General features: G+C 46.7%; 1 protein-coding gene across 3 annotated transcripts in view; it reads right to left on the bottom strand.

Annotated features, from left to right (window-relative positions):
• Window positions 1–145: 145 nt before the first annotated feature.
• The window catches only part of RIC8A (RIC8 guanine nucleotide exchange factor A), a 26,814-nt gene continuing 11,085 nt past the window's right edge, over window positions 146–15,874 (bottom strand). For all 3 annotated transcript variants that reach the window (XM_075065025.1, XM_075065026.1, XM_032799944.2), the window contains 9 exons: window positions 12,028–12,075; window positions 9,240–9,854; window positions 7,289–7,383; window positions 6,595–6,745; window positions 5,353–5,448; window positions 4,914–5,058; window positions 4,043–4,187; window positions 2,941–3,060; window positions 146–1,549 (listed from right to left, as the gene is read on the bottom strand). In XM_075065025.1, coding sequence (XP_074921126.1) covers window positions 1,429–1,549; window positions 2,941–3,060; window positions 4,043–4,187; window positions 4,914–5,058; window positions 5,353–5,448; window positions 6,595–6,745; window positions 7,289–7,383; window positions 9,240–9,854; window positions 12,028–12,075 — 1,536 coding nt within the window. In that variant the 3' untranslated portion in view covers window positions 146–1,428. The remainder of the gene's footprint in view (window positions 1,550–2,940; window positions 3,061–4,042; window positions 4,188–4,913; window positions 5,059–5,352; window positions 5,449–6,594; window positions 6,746–7,288; window positions 7,384–9,239; window positions 9,855–12,027; window positions 12,076–15,874) is intronic.

Below are 15,874 nucleotides of genomic sequence, written 5' to 3'. Positions count from 1 at the left end.
TCTCTTAATATTGCCTATTATTTGGGAATAAAACTAATGTGTGGAATGATCATGGCTATATGACTGACCCCCAGAAACACTGACCATTTTCTAATTTGCTTAGAGTTGTGACACCACTCAGATGAATCACTGACACACACTCGTCTGTCAGAAGGTTTCCTTTATTCTAGTGTAATTCTTATTTGTGCTAATATGTTCTGAAACTCTTGGTACAGGAGACAAATTGGAAGATAGTTTCTCTTCTTTAAACAGAAAAGTCTACGCCAGAGTGCAGGAGGGGATTTGATACCAGCCTGGGAGTGCAAAGAGCTGGGGATTTGTGGGAGCTGAAGCAGATGATTCAGCAAGAAACTACGCAAGGGGTCTCTGCCTTTCGTTCAGAAAGCAGAATGGGAGAAGTTACTCCAGGAAACTGAGGGTAGTGGAAACAGGGACACTGCACAGTGCTATAGACTACAAATCAAAGCATTAATGGCAAACAGTCACCTGCAAATGTCAATCCTGCAGTCAGTGTGAGTGCTGAAAGTTTTTCACAAGAGCTATATTCTCATACCCCCACACAGAAGGAGTACATGTATCCTAACATGAGTACAGACAGGCAGATGTGCTTAAATATTACACTCACATCCCCACCTGTACACTCCAGAGCCACTCATGTATACACCCCTCACATGCCCACAACTATTATCTATATGTGTATCTAAATATTACATGTTGACATGTGCCATCTGTACATATACAATTGCATACACCCAATACACCCAGGCTCACCCGTACAAGTACATACCGTCAGTATGTAGACATATAATGCCCCCACTCTTCTAATCACTACATATGTCCCAGGCATGTACTTGTATAGACACATTCACACACATCTCATGTTCCCAAATTACCACATATGTTCTCTGACACAGGCACACCCTCATGTGCCCTTACAAATGCATGCACACTGCACAAGTGCCTCACATACATACTATAAAAACACCCACACCCCATAAAAACACTCAGATGCACAGACAGTGATGTGCCTACACATAAGTCAGCACACACAATGCTCCACATGCTACTGGACCCCACTGGTGTAAGAAGATATTCCCTCCTCCCCCTTCCCAATCTCTCTTTATAAAAGTCCTACTGGACAATCCTGGGCTTGAGTTGGAGTGTGAGATCCTCAGGGACACAGAGGGAAAGAGACCAAGATGAAACCAAGCTGTGGCTAGCTCTTTGGGAAAGGAGAGGTGGTTATGGGACCGGAGAGGAAGTGGTTGTTATCCATCTGGACAGTGGACTCCAGTCCTGATTCAGATCCCACTGGGAGAGTCCTCACCCAGTATTATCCTCTGGATGCAGCACCAGTTCTGGAGGGAGAGTGGAGAGCCCACAGTCCTTGGGGGGGGGAGGGGGAGGAGGAGTGTGGAGTGGTGTGAATCAGTCCAACCCCAAGTCAGAGTCAGACGATGACCTCTCCTCTGCCAGCTCATGCACAGCGTTCTCCAGAGAGGTGAGATTGCCCCCTGGAGTCATCCCCATCGGCTGGATGACTTGCTGTCTGCAATACAGAAGGAAATAGCAGAGTTATTTTTGGCAAAAGGAGTTCCCAGGAGAAACCACATCATGTTACTGGAGGGACTACAGAGCTGGGAGACTGGGGAAGGCTCACATCGCGGAGCACTCGTGTCCATCCTCTGAGGTACCTGTGGGCACCTCCAGATGGCAGTCAGAGAGAATTCTTTGTGGGATACCAGTGCAGTAGAGGCCCCCCAGTTAAAGAAACAGGCCTGGTTCCAGCAACAACATCCCCATGCACCTAAGGAAGGAATAAACCTTTGAAAAGAACGAGGGGCTGGTTTTCAGAAGTTCTGGGCATCTACAACTCACATTGAGCTCCCCACCTCTGCATATCTGGCTCTGTACTTCCACTTGCAAAGCTTCAAAAGGCCACAGAAAGAATCCCACAGCCCAGCAAATCAAGTCCAAGGAATGGATTGATGCCTCTTCTCAAGCAACTCGAAGAGTGCAGCCCCTGCGGCAGGGTGTGCTAGGGGCCCAGAACTCCAGTCATGTTGGAATTAGCATTGGAGATCCCAGGAGCTGCCACTTTAAGCTCCTGCTACACTGGTTGGGTTCTAGAATCTCCTAGGCATTCCTGACACTGTCCGGAGCAGCACTGGGCAGAGGCAGGGAGTGCTAGCTGAACCACTGTAGTGTAATGTTAGGACTGGCACCAAGATGAGTTTCTCTCTCTTTGACACATGTGCCATCAGCATTAAATGAACTGCCCTTTTCTTTCCCATCTCTGTGCCTTCTGAACTCTCCAGGTAGATCCCGGACCCCTGTCTGCAGTGCCCCTGAATGATGGATGAGCGCCTAGTGGAGAAGGCTCTCCTGTGGGGAAGGAGAATTGGTGCCACTGGCTGCCATCTGTGGCTGAAATGCTACTTCCTACCAGCAGCCACCCAGGGGGAATGCCACCATCTGCTAGAGAACTCCCAAGCTGAACTCTGGTGAGGTGACAACTCCCGATGCACTGGGAGGTGGAAAACACATTATGTGGTAGTTTCTTAGTCTATTGCTGTATCAATGAGGTTTGGCCAAGGCCCCTGAACTCCTTTTGCTGGGGTAACAGAATTCAGCTCTGTTGATTTATTCACATGTTAAATCTTCCCAGCAATCACCCCAAGTCCTTCCCCCATGACCTTCCAGGGCCCTGGACTTCTACCAAACACTCACTGCACAGAGCTGGGATTCCCCTCCTCCTCAAGGCATATACGTAGTTGTGTGCCCATTAAGACTATCCTACTGCACTGACCTGCCATAGTCATGACTCTATGACAAACCTGGGTCTCCCCAATCTCAGTGTTGCCAGGACTTTTTCTTCTAGTGCATTCCCACTGCATCCCCAAACCACAACCACGCACACTCCGTTCTCTCTTCTGATACCTGGACAACTTGTCAAACATGTTAACCAGCTTCATGGCTTCATACTCCTTCTGCTCCTCAGTCATCCCTTCCATGGGGTTGGGAAGCTTCTCCTCCACACGACCTGTCACTGGGTTAATGCTGAATGCAATGATAGGAACAGGAGGTAGAGAGAGAAAAAGAGAGACACAGAAGAGAGAAACAAGTTCATTGAAAAGCAAGCTGCATCTATGAGTCTACAATAGCATGAGAGCAGAGCTGGCCACAGAGCACATGATCTCTCCTCTCCTTGGGATACTAGCACTGGTGGTATCACAGGGGACAGCCAGGTACTCCAGGCACTTGGCCGTGCTCCACTGCATCAGCCCCCACTCTCCTTAGGTAGGAGAGTCCTGCCAAGCCCTCCCCTCCTTCTCTGGCCACCAGAGTGGGAATACACCCTCTCCTCGTCGCTTTCTTCCAGAGGCCTCCATCTGTAGAGACCTCACCTCCCTCCTCTTCCACATACATGTGGTCCAGGTGATTCCAGAATTGGTGGACTAATGGCTTGATTTGACATGGCCAATCCTACATTCAACCAGAGCTCAGTAGGACTTCCTACCCAGAGTTCCTCTGTCCACCCCATCACAGCATCACTGCTAAGCGCTGCTGAGGAGAAAGGAACACAATCACTGTGGCTGCAGACAGGGATCCAGCAGCTGGAGGTGGGTATGACCAGAGCTCTAACTCAGCCCTCATTACACATGCTACCCTATCTCCATGCCTTTCCGGAGAGGTGCAATAAGACTGGCAGTAGGGCACATGAGTGGATATGGGCATGCTAGCAGCTGTCACGCGAGGGGAGCCATTCCCGAGGTGGGAGAGGCACTGGAGTAGGAAGTAGGTAATTTTTGGATGAAATGCCATCAAATGATGTGAGTAGTGAGGAGGAGAGAGTGGATGAAGCCCTGGGAAGGGGGATGCACGGAGAGGATGGGGAAGAGCAGAAAGGAATAGGGTAAGAAAAGTGGGTAATGAGGTAGGTGAGAGCACAGGGACAGGATGGGCATGGAGAAAGGGATTTGTGAGTATGTAAGGAGAGAGGGACTGTGGGAAGAGGTGGTGGAGGAAAAGGGGTCCTTACTTGGGCTTAGCTTCCTTGTATTCCTCTGTGTCCGTGTCTTCATCCTCAGAATACTCTCCCTCTGCCCACCCTCCTGCCATGAGGCCTCGTGCTGCCAGGAGCCCAGCTGCATTGCCATACCCTGTGTACTTCACAAATCGCGACACTGATGGGGAGAGACACACGAGAGTCAGCACATCCTCGTGCTGCCCACCAGCCCTCCTGGGGACAGGCTGGAGTGACTGAGAGAAAGTGACCAGTTTTAAACAAGAGGCACCAGCCAGCACAGACATCCATTGGATGTCCCTCATGTGGAAGAAGCAGGTGGGAAATGCAGACTGTGGCACTGATAGTCAATACACCGCTTCTGAGTGCTCAAATAGCAAGTTCAGCTTTGGGTCCTCCTCCCTCAGACAAAATCCCCAAGTACCAATTCTTCCCCTGAACTTTGTGACAGTGGAGCAGAGGGTAAAGCAAATGATATCAGATTTATTATCTGACTTCCCACACTGGAGGGGCTGAACAATGGATCAGTGGAGCTGCATCTGTTGACAGCAGGTCTGAATGTTGCCCAGTGTGCCTGTGAAGTGGGAAGGAGCTGTCTCCTTGCAGAGTGTTTCACTGACCACTAGCACTGCTCATCTATATGGTATGTCTGAGAGGTGGGAAGGCAACTCCGGCTTCCACAGTGCACTCCTGTACTACCTGCCCCAAGCCCCGAATGTCTGGACAGCGTGTCTGAGGGGTGGCAAGGTGTGTCCTCTAGCCTCGAAAGGTCTGATGTGGTGTAAGCTCTAATTGGCTTTGACCAGAAATTGGATTCCATGCCCTGCCTCCCTGGCACTAAGATCCCAGAGGATCTCATCCATCCTGTGACATTTTCGTTACTCACCGCTCTCCTTGCAGAGTACAAAGAGGAACTCGGCCGCGCAGTGCTTCACGTCGGTGTCAATGTGAGTCATCAGGCGCACAAGCTTGTTCCGCAGCAAGTTCCCCACCTCAGGGAGATTCTTCACGTCCCGCAGTGGAGGCAGCACCTGCAAAGCCACAGCAAGAGGGATGAAGCTGGAACAGCACTGGGATTTCCAGAATACCACTATGCAATTTACAGATTAATTAAATGAATAAACTATGGGGAGTGCGGCAAGCACGTAGGCAAATGTTGCAGGTATTGTGGGGCTCATAGCCTTGGATAGCAGAATCTATATACAGAGGAAGCGAGGTATCTGTTTGGAGGCTGGTGGTATCCATAAAGTTTGTGTTATTCTTGTCCCACCTCAGAGGAATCCGGCACTAGTATCATTTGGATTCTCCCTACACCAATACAGTACCTTAGCTTTGAGGAACTTCCTCGTCTGGCGGTGGACACGGGCACTCTCTGTCAGCAGGTTCAGTACAGGGGTCAAGGTCTCCTTCAGTTTGTGACCCTGTGAAGGAGCCCAGAAGAAACAACAACAGATCACCACAAGCTCACGTAGTTCTCACTGTCCAGTTTCTAGCAAAGACAGATCCTGAGAGCGTAGGCCTGTATGTAAAGAGATGAGGACGGAGGATTCCAGATCTGTGCCATGGCAGCTTTCCCACGGCAGCTTTCCCACTGTGTCAGTGCTCAGAGTTGGCAGCCTCTCTACATTCGCTGTATGGCATGGGGCTGCCAGAAAAACAATGGAACACAGGAGCAACAGCAGAGAGAGCTGAGAAGTTGTGCAGCCACCTCAGAAAAGCTCAATGTATTTCTAGAGATTGAAGATCACACCCAAGGTTCTGCTGAGTTGGTGATGTTTTTAACAGGTTTGCTTCATATAACACCTTTCTGTCGAAAATGAACGGAGAACTTAAAAACAATTTTATTTTTGGCTTCAGGGAAAACTCAGATTAAGCAGCTGGAGTAGTAGATCCAGGAATTTGAGAGGGGAGAGGGGGTTGGGTGTTAATCCCGATGGATTTGCCTTAATGAAGCTCACAAAAACTCCACCAGTCCTCCACCTCAAAGTGAGATTGTCACCAATCAGTCCTCAGAGCTCCTGAGTTAGTCACGGGAAAGAAACAGCTAACCAATCAATCAACTGCTTACTGTACAGCAACTCACATTGTCATATCCAAACAGCTGACCAACACACCTGGTAACTAACCAGTGCCAGGGTTTCCGATTCAATCAGCTTTTCAGCACCCTGATCAGTCAGTCAGTTAACTAACTCCCATCCAATGAATCTTGCCATGCAAACAGCCAATAAATCTATTACTTTTTAATCAACAAGTTAACCACCCTATTGTCCAGTCAACCAGTGAACCTTGTCAAACACCAACCATAATTTTTTTGCCTTAGTCAGGAAAATATCTGCCACTTCTATTAAAGGTATAGCTACAAACTACTCTGGCAAATTCCAAACCAGCCATCACTTGCTGATATTCTTGTGGTCTCCTCGTGAGGTATCTTGGTTTTTTTTTTAAATGGAGAAAGTAGCCCTGCTGGTCAGAGATGGAGGGCCAAATCTGCCCTACAGTGAGAAGAGAAGGTACTGCATGGAAAGATGGCACAAGGAAAAACTCCGAACAGCATCTCCTCTACCTACCCTGTCAAGTCGTCGCTCTAAGAAATCCAGCAGGACACTGACTGCATCCATGTTGACGCCCATGTACTCAAGCGAGCCTGGCCGCACCTTCGGGGTCAACAGGACATCCAGACACATGAGAGGGAGGTTGCCCAAGAGGTTAACAGTGTGGCTGAACATACAGGGAGAGGAGGAACAAAGAGACATCAAAGGCTCTGTGTTAATGTAGATCCTTTTACTCTCCAAGGAACAAGTTAATTTCTAAATTCTAGTAATATGATGCGCTGGAGGGTAAGATAAAAAACCATCATTTGCTGGGACCTGCAAATGGACTCTTCTACAACCAAACTAATCAAAGTGTGTGCACACAAAGGTCAAACATGACCTGATTTTGGGAGGTCTCAGCTCTCTCTCTAATGACAACTGTCAATATCAATTGCCCAATATATGGCAACTGCTCAGTATGACTCAGGATATGGTTAGATATTTAAGGCCAGATTGTGAAGACCTTTTTCAAGTTGGTGAGCAATTCTTGCTCTGACAAGTAGTCCCATTCCATTCAGCAGGACTACGTGTAGAGAAAGATAGCATTCAGCATGAGTCAGAGTGTCAGAATCTGATCCTTAGTGTCAGGATGGCTTAGATAGTAGCACTTTCTCGTCTGGGTAAGAAGGTTATGTGGGTTCAAGTCTTATGCCAGGACAATGATCTTCACCTATGGAATTCTTCTGTCCGGTCCTCTCCATCAGCTGAAATCATCAGGCAGTGACGCAGGAGAGCGCCCAGGCGTCGGTACAGAGCAGCATCTTCCTGACCCCAAAACAGAAAACAAAAATCCTGATTATGAAAGGGAAGCACATCTCTGCAGTCCCTGAAATCCCAGGGTCTGTTTGCCGTTTTGCCTCTCTATTGCTGTTTTGGGAACAGAATGCTTCTGTACATTGATACCAAGAACAACCAAATCTTGGTAAAGTGGAGTAAGATACCAATCATGGCAATGTCTGCAGAACTCTCTTTTGGCTTCCTACCATGCTCATGTATTTGCTTGTCCTTTATCTTGCTCCATATCCCTCCCAAGTCGTCCATCACACTACACGGTTAATCCAGGGGCCAACAGAGGCCACAAACATTCCTAAGAGTTAGCCATCTGCAACCTCCATCATACCCATTAGTTACCACAGAAGGCGGAAAAGGGCCATGCCTTGGCCATTTCAAAGTTGAGTTACATGACTGTTTTGCCCTCTTCCGTCACAAAGACGTTATTTTTAAAGTCATAAAAAAGTTTACAAAAATTAAGGGTTATTAAAATGCCACAATTTGTTAAGTGTTAACAGTGTACAGGGCAAGTATCAGAGGGGTAGCTTTGTTAGTCTGGATCTGTAAAAAGCAACAAAGAGTCCTGTGGCACCTTATAGACTAACAGACGTATTGGAGTATAAGCTTTCATGGGTGAATACGCACTTCGTCAGACGCATGTGGTGGAAATTTCCAGAGGCAGGTATAAATATGCAGGTCAGAATCAGTCTGGAGATAAGGAGGTCAATTCAATCAGGGAGGATGAGCCCTCTTCTAGCAGTTGAGGTGTGAAAACCAAGGGAGGAGAACCTACTTTTGTAGTTGGCTAGCCATTCACAGTCCTTCTTTAATCCTGAGCTGATGGTGTCAAATTTGCAAATGAACTGAAGCTCAGCAGCTTCTCTTTGAAGTCTGGTCCTGAAGTTTTTTTTGCTGTAGGATGGCTACCTTTAAATCTGCTATTGTGTGACCAGGGAGGTTGAAGTCTTCTCCTACAGGTTTTTGTATATTGCCATTCCTAATGTCTAATTTGTGTCCATTAATCCTTTTATGTAGGGATTGTCCAGTTTGGCCGATGTACATAGCAGAGGGGCATTGCTGGCACATGATGGCATATATTACATTAGTGGAAGTGCAGGTGAATGAACCAGTGATGTTGTGGCTGATCTGGTTAGGTCCTGTAATGGTGTCGCTGGTGTAAATATGTGGGCAGAGTTGGCTTCAAGGTTTGTTGCATGGATTGGTTCCTGAGTTAGAGTTACTATGGGGTAGTGTGTGGTTGTTGGAGAGAATATGCTTAAGGTTGGTGGGTTGTCTGTGTGCCTCCCACGGCCTGTGAAAGTGAGAGGTCGCTGTCCAGGATGGGTTGTAGATTACTGATGATGAATTGGAGAAGTTTTAGCTGAGGACTATAGGTGATGGACAGTGGAGTTCTGTTGGTTTCTTTCTTGGGTTTTTCTTGCAGCAGGAGGCTTCTGGGTACATGTCTGGCTCTGTTGATTTGTTTCCTTATTTCCTCATGCGGGTATTGTAGTTTTGAGGACGCTTGGCGAAGATTCCCGCACGAGGAAATAAGGAAACAAATCAACAGAGCTAACCAGATCACCCACATCATCACTGGTTCATTCACCTGCCACAGGACTCTTTGTTGCTTTTTACAGTGTATAGGGCAGAGACAGCAGAGTTGTCATCAAACTATTCTAGAAGTGAAGGCCCCATGGGCTGCTTCTGTTCCTACATGTGTGTATGTAACCGTGAGTCCACAGACTGGAGGATGCACCAACATCAGACGCAACAGGGAGGAAATGCTAAGTGGAGGTGGAAAACCACAATCAAACCAAGGCATGGATAGTGACTTCTGGGAAATTTACCTCATCCACATCCCTCTTGCTGGAGTCAAATGTGATGTTAAAGAGCACCTTAAGGATCTCCATGGTACGCTCTGTCTCCTGGCGTGGCAGGGGTAGGGGAGGGCTCTCCTCAGTGGCTACCTCATGGGGGTCCAGCCATTTCACCCCTAGCGTCAGCTCCAGCGTGTCTGTCATCAGGCTGATGCCCCTGAGCTCCTGGGCCAGCTGCTGCCGGATGTCCACCCTCAGTGCTGTCAGCAGGAACAGAAGACGCAGGTCAAAAAACTTGACCTCATGGGGGAGGTTCTTCTCATTGTAGAGTTTGATGCGCTCCGTAAGACCCACCACTAGTCGGGCCTCAGCCGTCAGCTCTTGTGCCCGGGGACTGCTGAAGACGATGTTGCAGAGGCATTTGAGGGCCTCCAGGATCACATCTAGGTCTGGGACTTCCCGAATGAGCTCCTCTGAATAATCAATGCCAGCATGTCTGGCCAAGGTTTGCAGGCCTTCCCTGGTGGTAAAGGGGTCAAGGCAGCTTTTGTCCCGGGACAGGATGCGGATGCTTTCCAAACATGTGACTTGGCAGGAGGGCTGGAGCTCTCTCTCCAGGAACTTGATCAGCAGCTGGGCCATTTTCTGGGGAGTTGGAAGGGAAAAATGAAAACATGGCAAACAATGCCTTAGTTCTGACATTTCAACTTCTGTTCTCACAAGTGCGCACTGTGTAATGCACCATGTTGAAACATATAAGCAGTATCTAGAGATGGGCCTACCATAAAGTTCAGATCAAGATGTGAACTTTCCAAAGCTCAAGGGCATTTGGCTCCAGAGTGTGGGTTCTGACCCACATCTAGCAATAATGCATGGAAAGGAGTACAAAATTGGGGGAGGGGAATGTAATGGGAGTCTCAAGGTCAGAGAGCAGGTGATACTGGGGATGGGGGAGCAGGCTGAAGGACCTGAGGGAAGGGTAATACAAAGTTAAGGGAAGGATGGAGGATCTAGCTGGGCTGAGAAGAGGGTGGGAAGAAGGGAAAATCTCTCAAAAGGTTTAGATATAGTAGAATGTCACTAATTCTCACCAATGACTAGGAGACTTATTGGCCCAGTCTCCCTGCTGGGGTAAACTGGGATAGCTCCATCAATACTAATTTACACCAGCTGAGGATCTGTCCCATTGTGAATTGCTGATACCTTGCAGATCAGCGAGTAAGAAAACAAAACAGCAATAAGAGCAAAGGTACAACCCTGCATAGTTTTGTTTCAATGTATATCACTTCATATGACACACGTAAATGTTCTGCATATGTTGCATAAGTAATGATGCCACTGCAAGATAATACTTCACTACAGCTCGCTCACTGCCATTCAATCTGTGATGAGAGGTGAGACAGTCATTTGCCATGTGAGTGAATTTTGGAGACTGTGGATCAATGGTGCATGAATCAGTGGGGTTTTGCAGTAAATCTTAAGCCTTTCTGGGAATGATCCAAAGTGAACTGAATGAGGAGAGGGCCTTCCAGAGGTAGCCTTTATGAAGAATAATGGATATATGATCACTTCATGCTTTGTTGCAAGATAAGACCTTCAAAATCAGGATCCTTCTGCCACCCAAGAAAGAGTTTTTGATGGAGTTCTTGAAGCACTGGAGGTTTTTTTTTTTGTTTATATTGTATATTTTAAGATTATAAAAGCCATTTAGTATAAAAAACACCCCCTTCCCGCCCTTCCCTGACAAATAGTGTAGCATCAAAAACTCCACAGAGAAGCTGGGCCTCTCTAATGGAGTAGCTGCTCTCTTGCGGTAGCTGGAGTCTCCACTGGGCCCTAATACTGTTTTGTCCTTTCGTAAGGCAGGGTGGTGTATGTAAGTGGTTGTCTCTGGTTGATGAGATTGCTCCTTTTAAAAGCTCTTTGCCATAGGATTCATCGTTGCTTACTGCTACAGAATCCAAGGGTATTCAGCGTATTTCTCACCCTCTATCTATGGGTCACTTCTGTGTGTAGACACAAAAGACATTTCCACTGACTGAGGAGGTACAATCATTTTGTACCACATTACATTTCTCCACTATAGATAAAGGCCTCAGTGTGTCTATGCAGGTGGAGAGTATTATTCTGGCTACCTGGGTGGTGGCAGGTGTGTGCCTCTGTGTATATTACATTCTGCAGGCCACATTCAACTCTGGCATAATTTCATTCACTGTGGTGGAGTTAAAGAAGGCATGACTTTGGTCTGTGTGTCAGCATAGGTGCCAAGTGTTTTCCTGTACGATATGTCTATTTAGGTGATGTTTGTGTGGCCGTGTGCACATGCATGCACATGGTGGGCATTTGTCTACCTGTAGGGGTGGTGGCAAGAATGTTGTAGGGTGTGTATCCAAACTCAAAGTAGAGAAGGTGCAGGCAATGTGACAGAGGAGACTGAGACAGACAGTGATTTTCTATTCCAGTGTCTGAAATACGAGATTCAGGCAATAGCTTTTTCACACTATTTATCAAGAACCATAAAAGACGTCATGAAAAAGCATTGAGGAATAACTTGCATGGCCCTGGGGAGGAAGGAGAGGGACAGCAGACGTGGCATCGTGCTATGTAGAACCTGCCCCTGGATCAGGAATGGATACTGCTGACAAACTGACTCAGGGGACCACTGTTCTAACTCAATGCTCCCCCATCAGTGACCCAGTCTCAGTGAGAGAGCACTAGCTTCTCTCTGGGATTTGCCATCTCTCACCAAGCCCTTTGGCATTCACTGCTCTGCATTCAGGTGCCTCTGGTTAGCCATAGTAAGAAACAAAGGACATACCTTCCTCTCCTCTCGCTCTTCATCTTCAAAGGTGAAACACTGAGACCTCTGTGAAAACAAACCAGAAATTACCAGTCTCAAGAGGCAAAAACCAAACTGAGAAAATAAATTTGCTCTACAGTTTACAAGGAATGGTTCAGGGACAGACATTGGGCTTCTTCTACCCAGCCAGACACATAATATGAGAGCTATGGGCCAGTCATTGAACTGAAAGGCAGCAATGAAAAAGGAAATCCTTCTTCTTTCAGAGAAGAGCCAATTCATGGAACTCACTGCTGCAGGAAATCAGTATGGCAATAGTATCAGAGGGGTAGCCATGTTAGTCTGGATCTGTAAAAGCAGCAGAGTCCTGTGGCACCTTATAGACTAATAGCTTCGTGGTATTCACCCACGAAAGTTCATGCTCCAATGTCTATTAGTCTATAAGGTGCCACAGGACTCTTTGCTGCTTTTACAGTATGGTAATGTTTATCAGAGGATATTAAAAGGGTTTAAGATATTTACATAAACAAGTAGAACACAAGCAGCTGAAGTCACTAAGAAAGCAAGCAAAAAGTTAACAGAGAAATCAGGATTGCTTGCAAAAGTTCAGAAAATCATTTCCCCCAACGGTATAGCACAGTTGACTAGACTCATTATGGAGAGTTTCACCTTCCTCTGAAGCATCACGTAGTAGCCACTGAAAGAGGCAAGATACTTATATGCCTAGGAGACAATTCTGCTAGCACTCTGTTGCAAAACTGTTACTCAGGGTTATATATGTTCAAGGAGCCAACCCGAAGGCACTCCACAAGGCATGTTTCCAGCCAAATTAAAAAAACAACAGAGGGGGAACAGGAGTCACATGAACTGGATATACGATGACAAGTCCTTTATACATGGTTGCAATTAGGGTCTGATCCAAAAGCTGCTGAAGTAAATGGAAAGACTCTCACTGACTTCAATGCACTTTGGATCAGACCCCTACTTCCTGGAGTTTGCATTGCATTTTAATGACCACTTACACACCCAGACTGTTCTCCAGACACTCCTCTGCTCCATGTCATCAGTCCTCCTCCTGCTTCCTGCCATCCATCCCATTAACCCTCCTCCCATTCTGTGTTCCTGCCATTCCTTCACAGTTGTGTGACTTCCTTCTTCTTAAATCTAAGCCTCGTTATTTCACATTTCTCTCCATTGCCCTGATCTTGCTCCTTGTCTGTCCAAGCCATTCTGCCATTTATTAACATATTTGTACTGATTAGCTCCTGATCTCCTACAGTTGCTCTAGTTTTGTACCATTAACAAGTTTCATCCCTTCACTGGATGCTCCTTCTTTTAGGTCACTGAAATGTAAATACCTTTTCAGGATGACACTTCAAAAATCCGCGGAGTTTTAAGATCCCTTAGCAATCTGTATATGCAGGAGGTTCCTGTAACATGTCTGCTTTACAAGGTCCTGGGCTAGATACTCTGCGGAACCCGCAGCTCCCCATTTAGCTTGCTAACCTACAGCCTGGGATTCTTAGGTTGACAGCCATGGGTTTCTGATTTGTATTGGGTACAAACATTTCCACCCGTTGTTAAATTTGATGCAGGAATCACTGTGTGAAATTCTGTGGTCTGTGTTACACAGGAGGTCAGGCAGATGATCACAATGGTCCCTTCTGGCCTTAAAATGCATGACTCTATAAAACAACATGAAGAGTTATGGAAAGAACAGATGAGTAGGGATGGGAGCTGTCATGCAGGAGAGACCTGTGTCCAGCTTTGCCAATAAATCCATTCTTTTCTAAAGTCTATTGTGATACCTATGTGTCTCCCACTGCTGTATGGTTGTTTCTGAGCACTTCCCAAGCACTTAAATATAGAAACAACAGTAACAAACTCTCTCTCTCCTTTTCTTCTTTCCAGGCCTGGGTGAAACACAGCTTGATTCATTGTTTGTTTTTTATTTGCTTGTGAGAGTATGTGTGTTGAGTGTCTAGTGCCTTGATTAAAGTAGAGAAATGTTATTTCTTGTGAGAATAAGCTGCTTCTGGCTCTTTATTCTGTGGTCTATGAGGCCATCCAGGATGTGAGTGATTGTCTTAGTGAACTAAGAGGATAATTCCTTGCAGTGAGAGGTGCTGTGTTCTGGGGTTGAGTGGCGGCCAGCTGAGTTTGCAGTCTAGAAAAATTCTACGGGGCTTGCTTTGCTACCTCCATGGCCAGGAAGAAGTAGGCTCTCTATCTCCCTCATGGCAGTGGTAGAAAATACATTCTGATACAGCCAGCTTCCAGTACCATTTTCTACCACTTATGCCTGAGTTTCTTCTTGCTTCTTCAATCCTAGGTTGTCTGAGAATGACGGTGATCCAAGATGGATCACGGTGTGCCAGTGCTAACATCTATAGTCATAATCAGGAAGTGCTTAGCACTAGTGCTAGTTCTACTCCTCCTTGGCCTCTCAGTTGGTTCAGGTTTTCAATAAGCAAGTTTAGGAATTTGTCAGTGTCCAAGAGATTCTCGGGATCCACCACATGCACCAGTTTCTTAGTCTAATAGCAAAGCTTCTGCTGCTATGTAGCCCAGTTCCCTCCATCCCAAATGGTTTCAGCTAACAAGGACTGCTCCATGCTTTCAATATCCAAGCAAGCAACTGGCCCAGGACTTTGATAAGTTACCTTCTTATTTGCAACCCTGAACAAAGACCACACCCAGACTGTACAGCACCTTCCCTCTTCACGAGGCCGCTTCACACTGGATCAGAAATGTCAGATCTGTCTGAAAAGGTATTTTTAACATTGCAAGTGACATGGGCATTTAGACTGTGGCTGCACTAGAAGTGCTTTACCAGTATAGGAATGCCAGCACACTTCACTGGCAAAGTGCTGTAGTGGGGACGCAATTTAGACTGGCAAAGCTGTGCTTTGTACCAATACAGTAAAAACACTCCCCACGAGAAAATCACCAGTAAAAGTGGGGTTTTGTTGACATAGCTGCATCTACATGAGGGGCTTCTGCTATGTCAGTCAGGGATCAACCCTCTTCATTTGCCTGACCTATGCCAGCTGAAGACATAGTGTAGCGTAGTGTAGACATAGCCTTACTCTGCTCTCTTTTTCCAGTTCTACATGCCCCACTGATGCATGTTGACTGGCTGTAAAACATGCCAGGAGCTGAGCAGGCTTCTATTTTGCACATCTGTCTTTGAAGAGACCTCTCCCAATTTTTCAAAAGATGCAAGATGCAAAGGACCACCTCCCCAGACTGGGAAAGCAAGAGATACACCCCACACCTAATACAGAAGACTTCTTGGCAGCTAATCTTCCAGCTGGGAAAGGGAGGGAGGTTTCCTAAGTGCGTTGGTGGGAGGGCGTTTATTAAACACTGGAAAGCAAAGAGAGGAGGAAGAGGATTAAAGGGCGAGAGAAAGAGAGGGAGTTAGTGCCCAATTTTACGGGGGTCATCCATCTGCTCTGCCCTTTGGAGCCATTTCACTTTTCTCTCTCTGTTCATCTCCCTATTTTGCACATCTTTCTTTGAAGAGACCTCTCCCAATTTTTAAAAAGATGCAAGACACAAAGGACCACCTCCCCAGACTGGGAAAGCAAGAGATACACCCCACACCTAAGACAGAAGACTGCTTGGCAACTAGGTGAAGTCTCTTGGTCTTAACAAGGCACCTAAGGTGAACACCAGTCACTTAGGAATTTACACACCCTGTTGCATCTTAAATATTCTAGGTATTGGCCCTACTTCCTCTCCTTGGTGACTATTTCCATTACCTCCTCCACAGCCACGCCCTATAGTTTCCTCAATCTGCTCTGAATTCCTTAATACAACTGTTCGACTAGTTTCTCTCCAGCCCCTTTGTTTTCAAAAG

This window comes from Chelonoidis abingdonii, chromosome 4 (genome assembly GCF_003597395.2).
Source record: "Chelonoidis abingdonii isolate Lonesome George chromosome 4, CheloAbing_2.0, whole genome shotgun sequence".
NCBI classification, from domain to species: Eukaryota; Metazoa; Chordata; order Testudines; family Testudinidae; genus Chelonoidis; species Chelonoidis abingdonii.
This window is presented reverse-complemented; position numbering and strand designations above follow the sequence as displayed.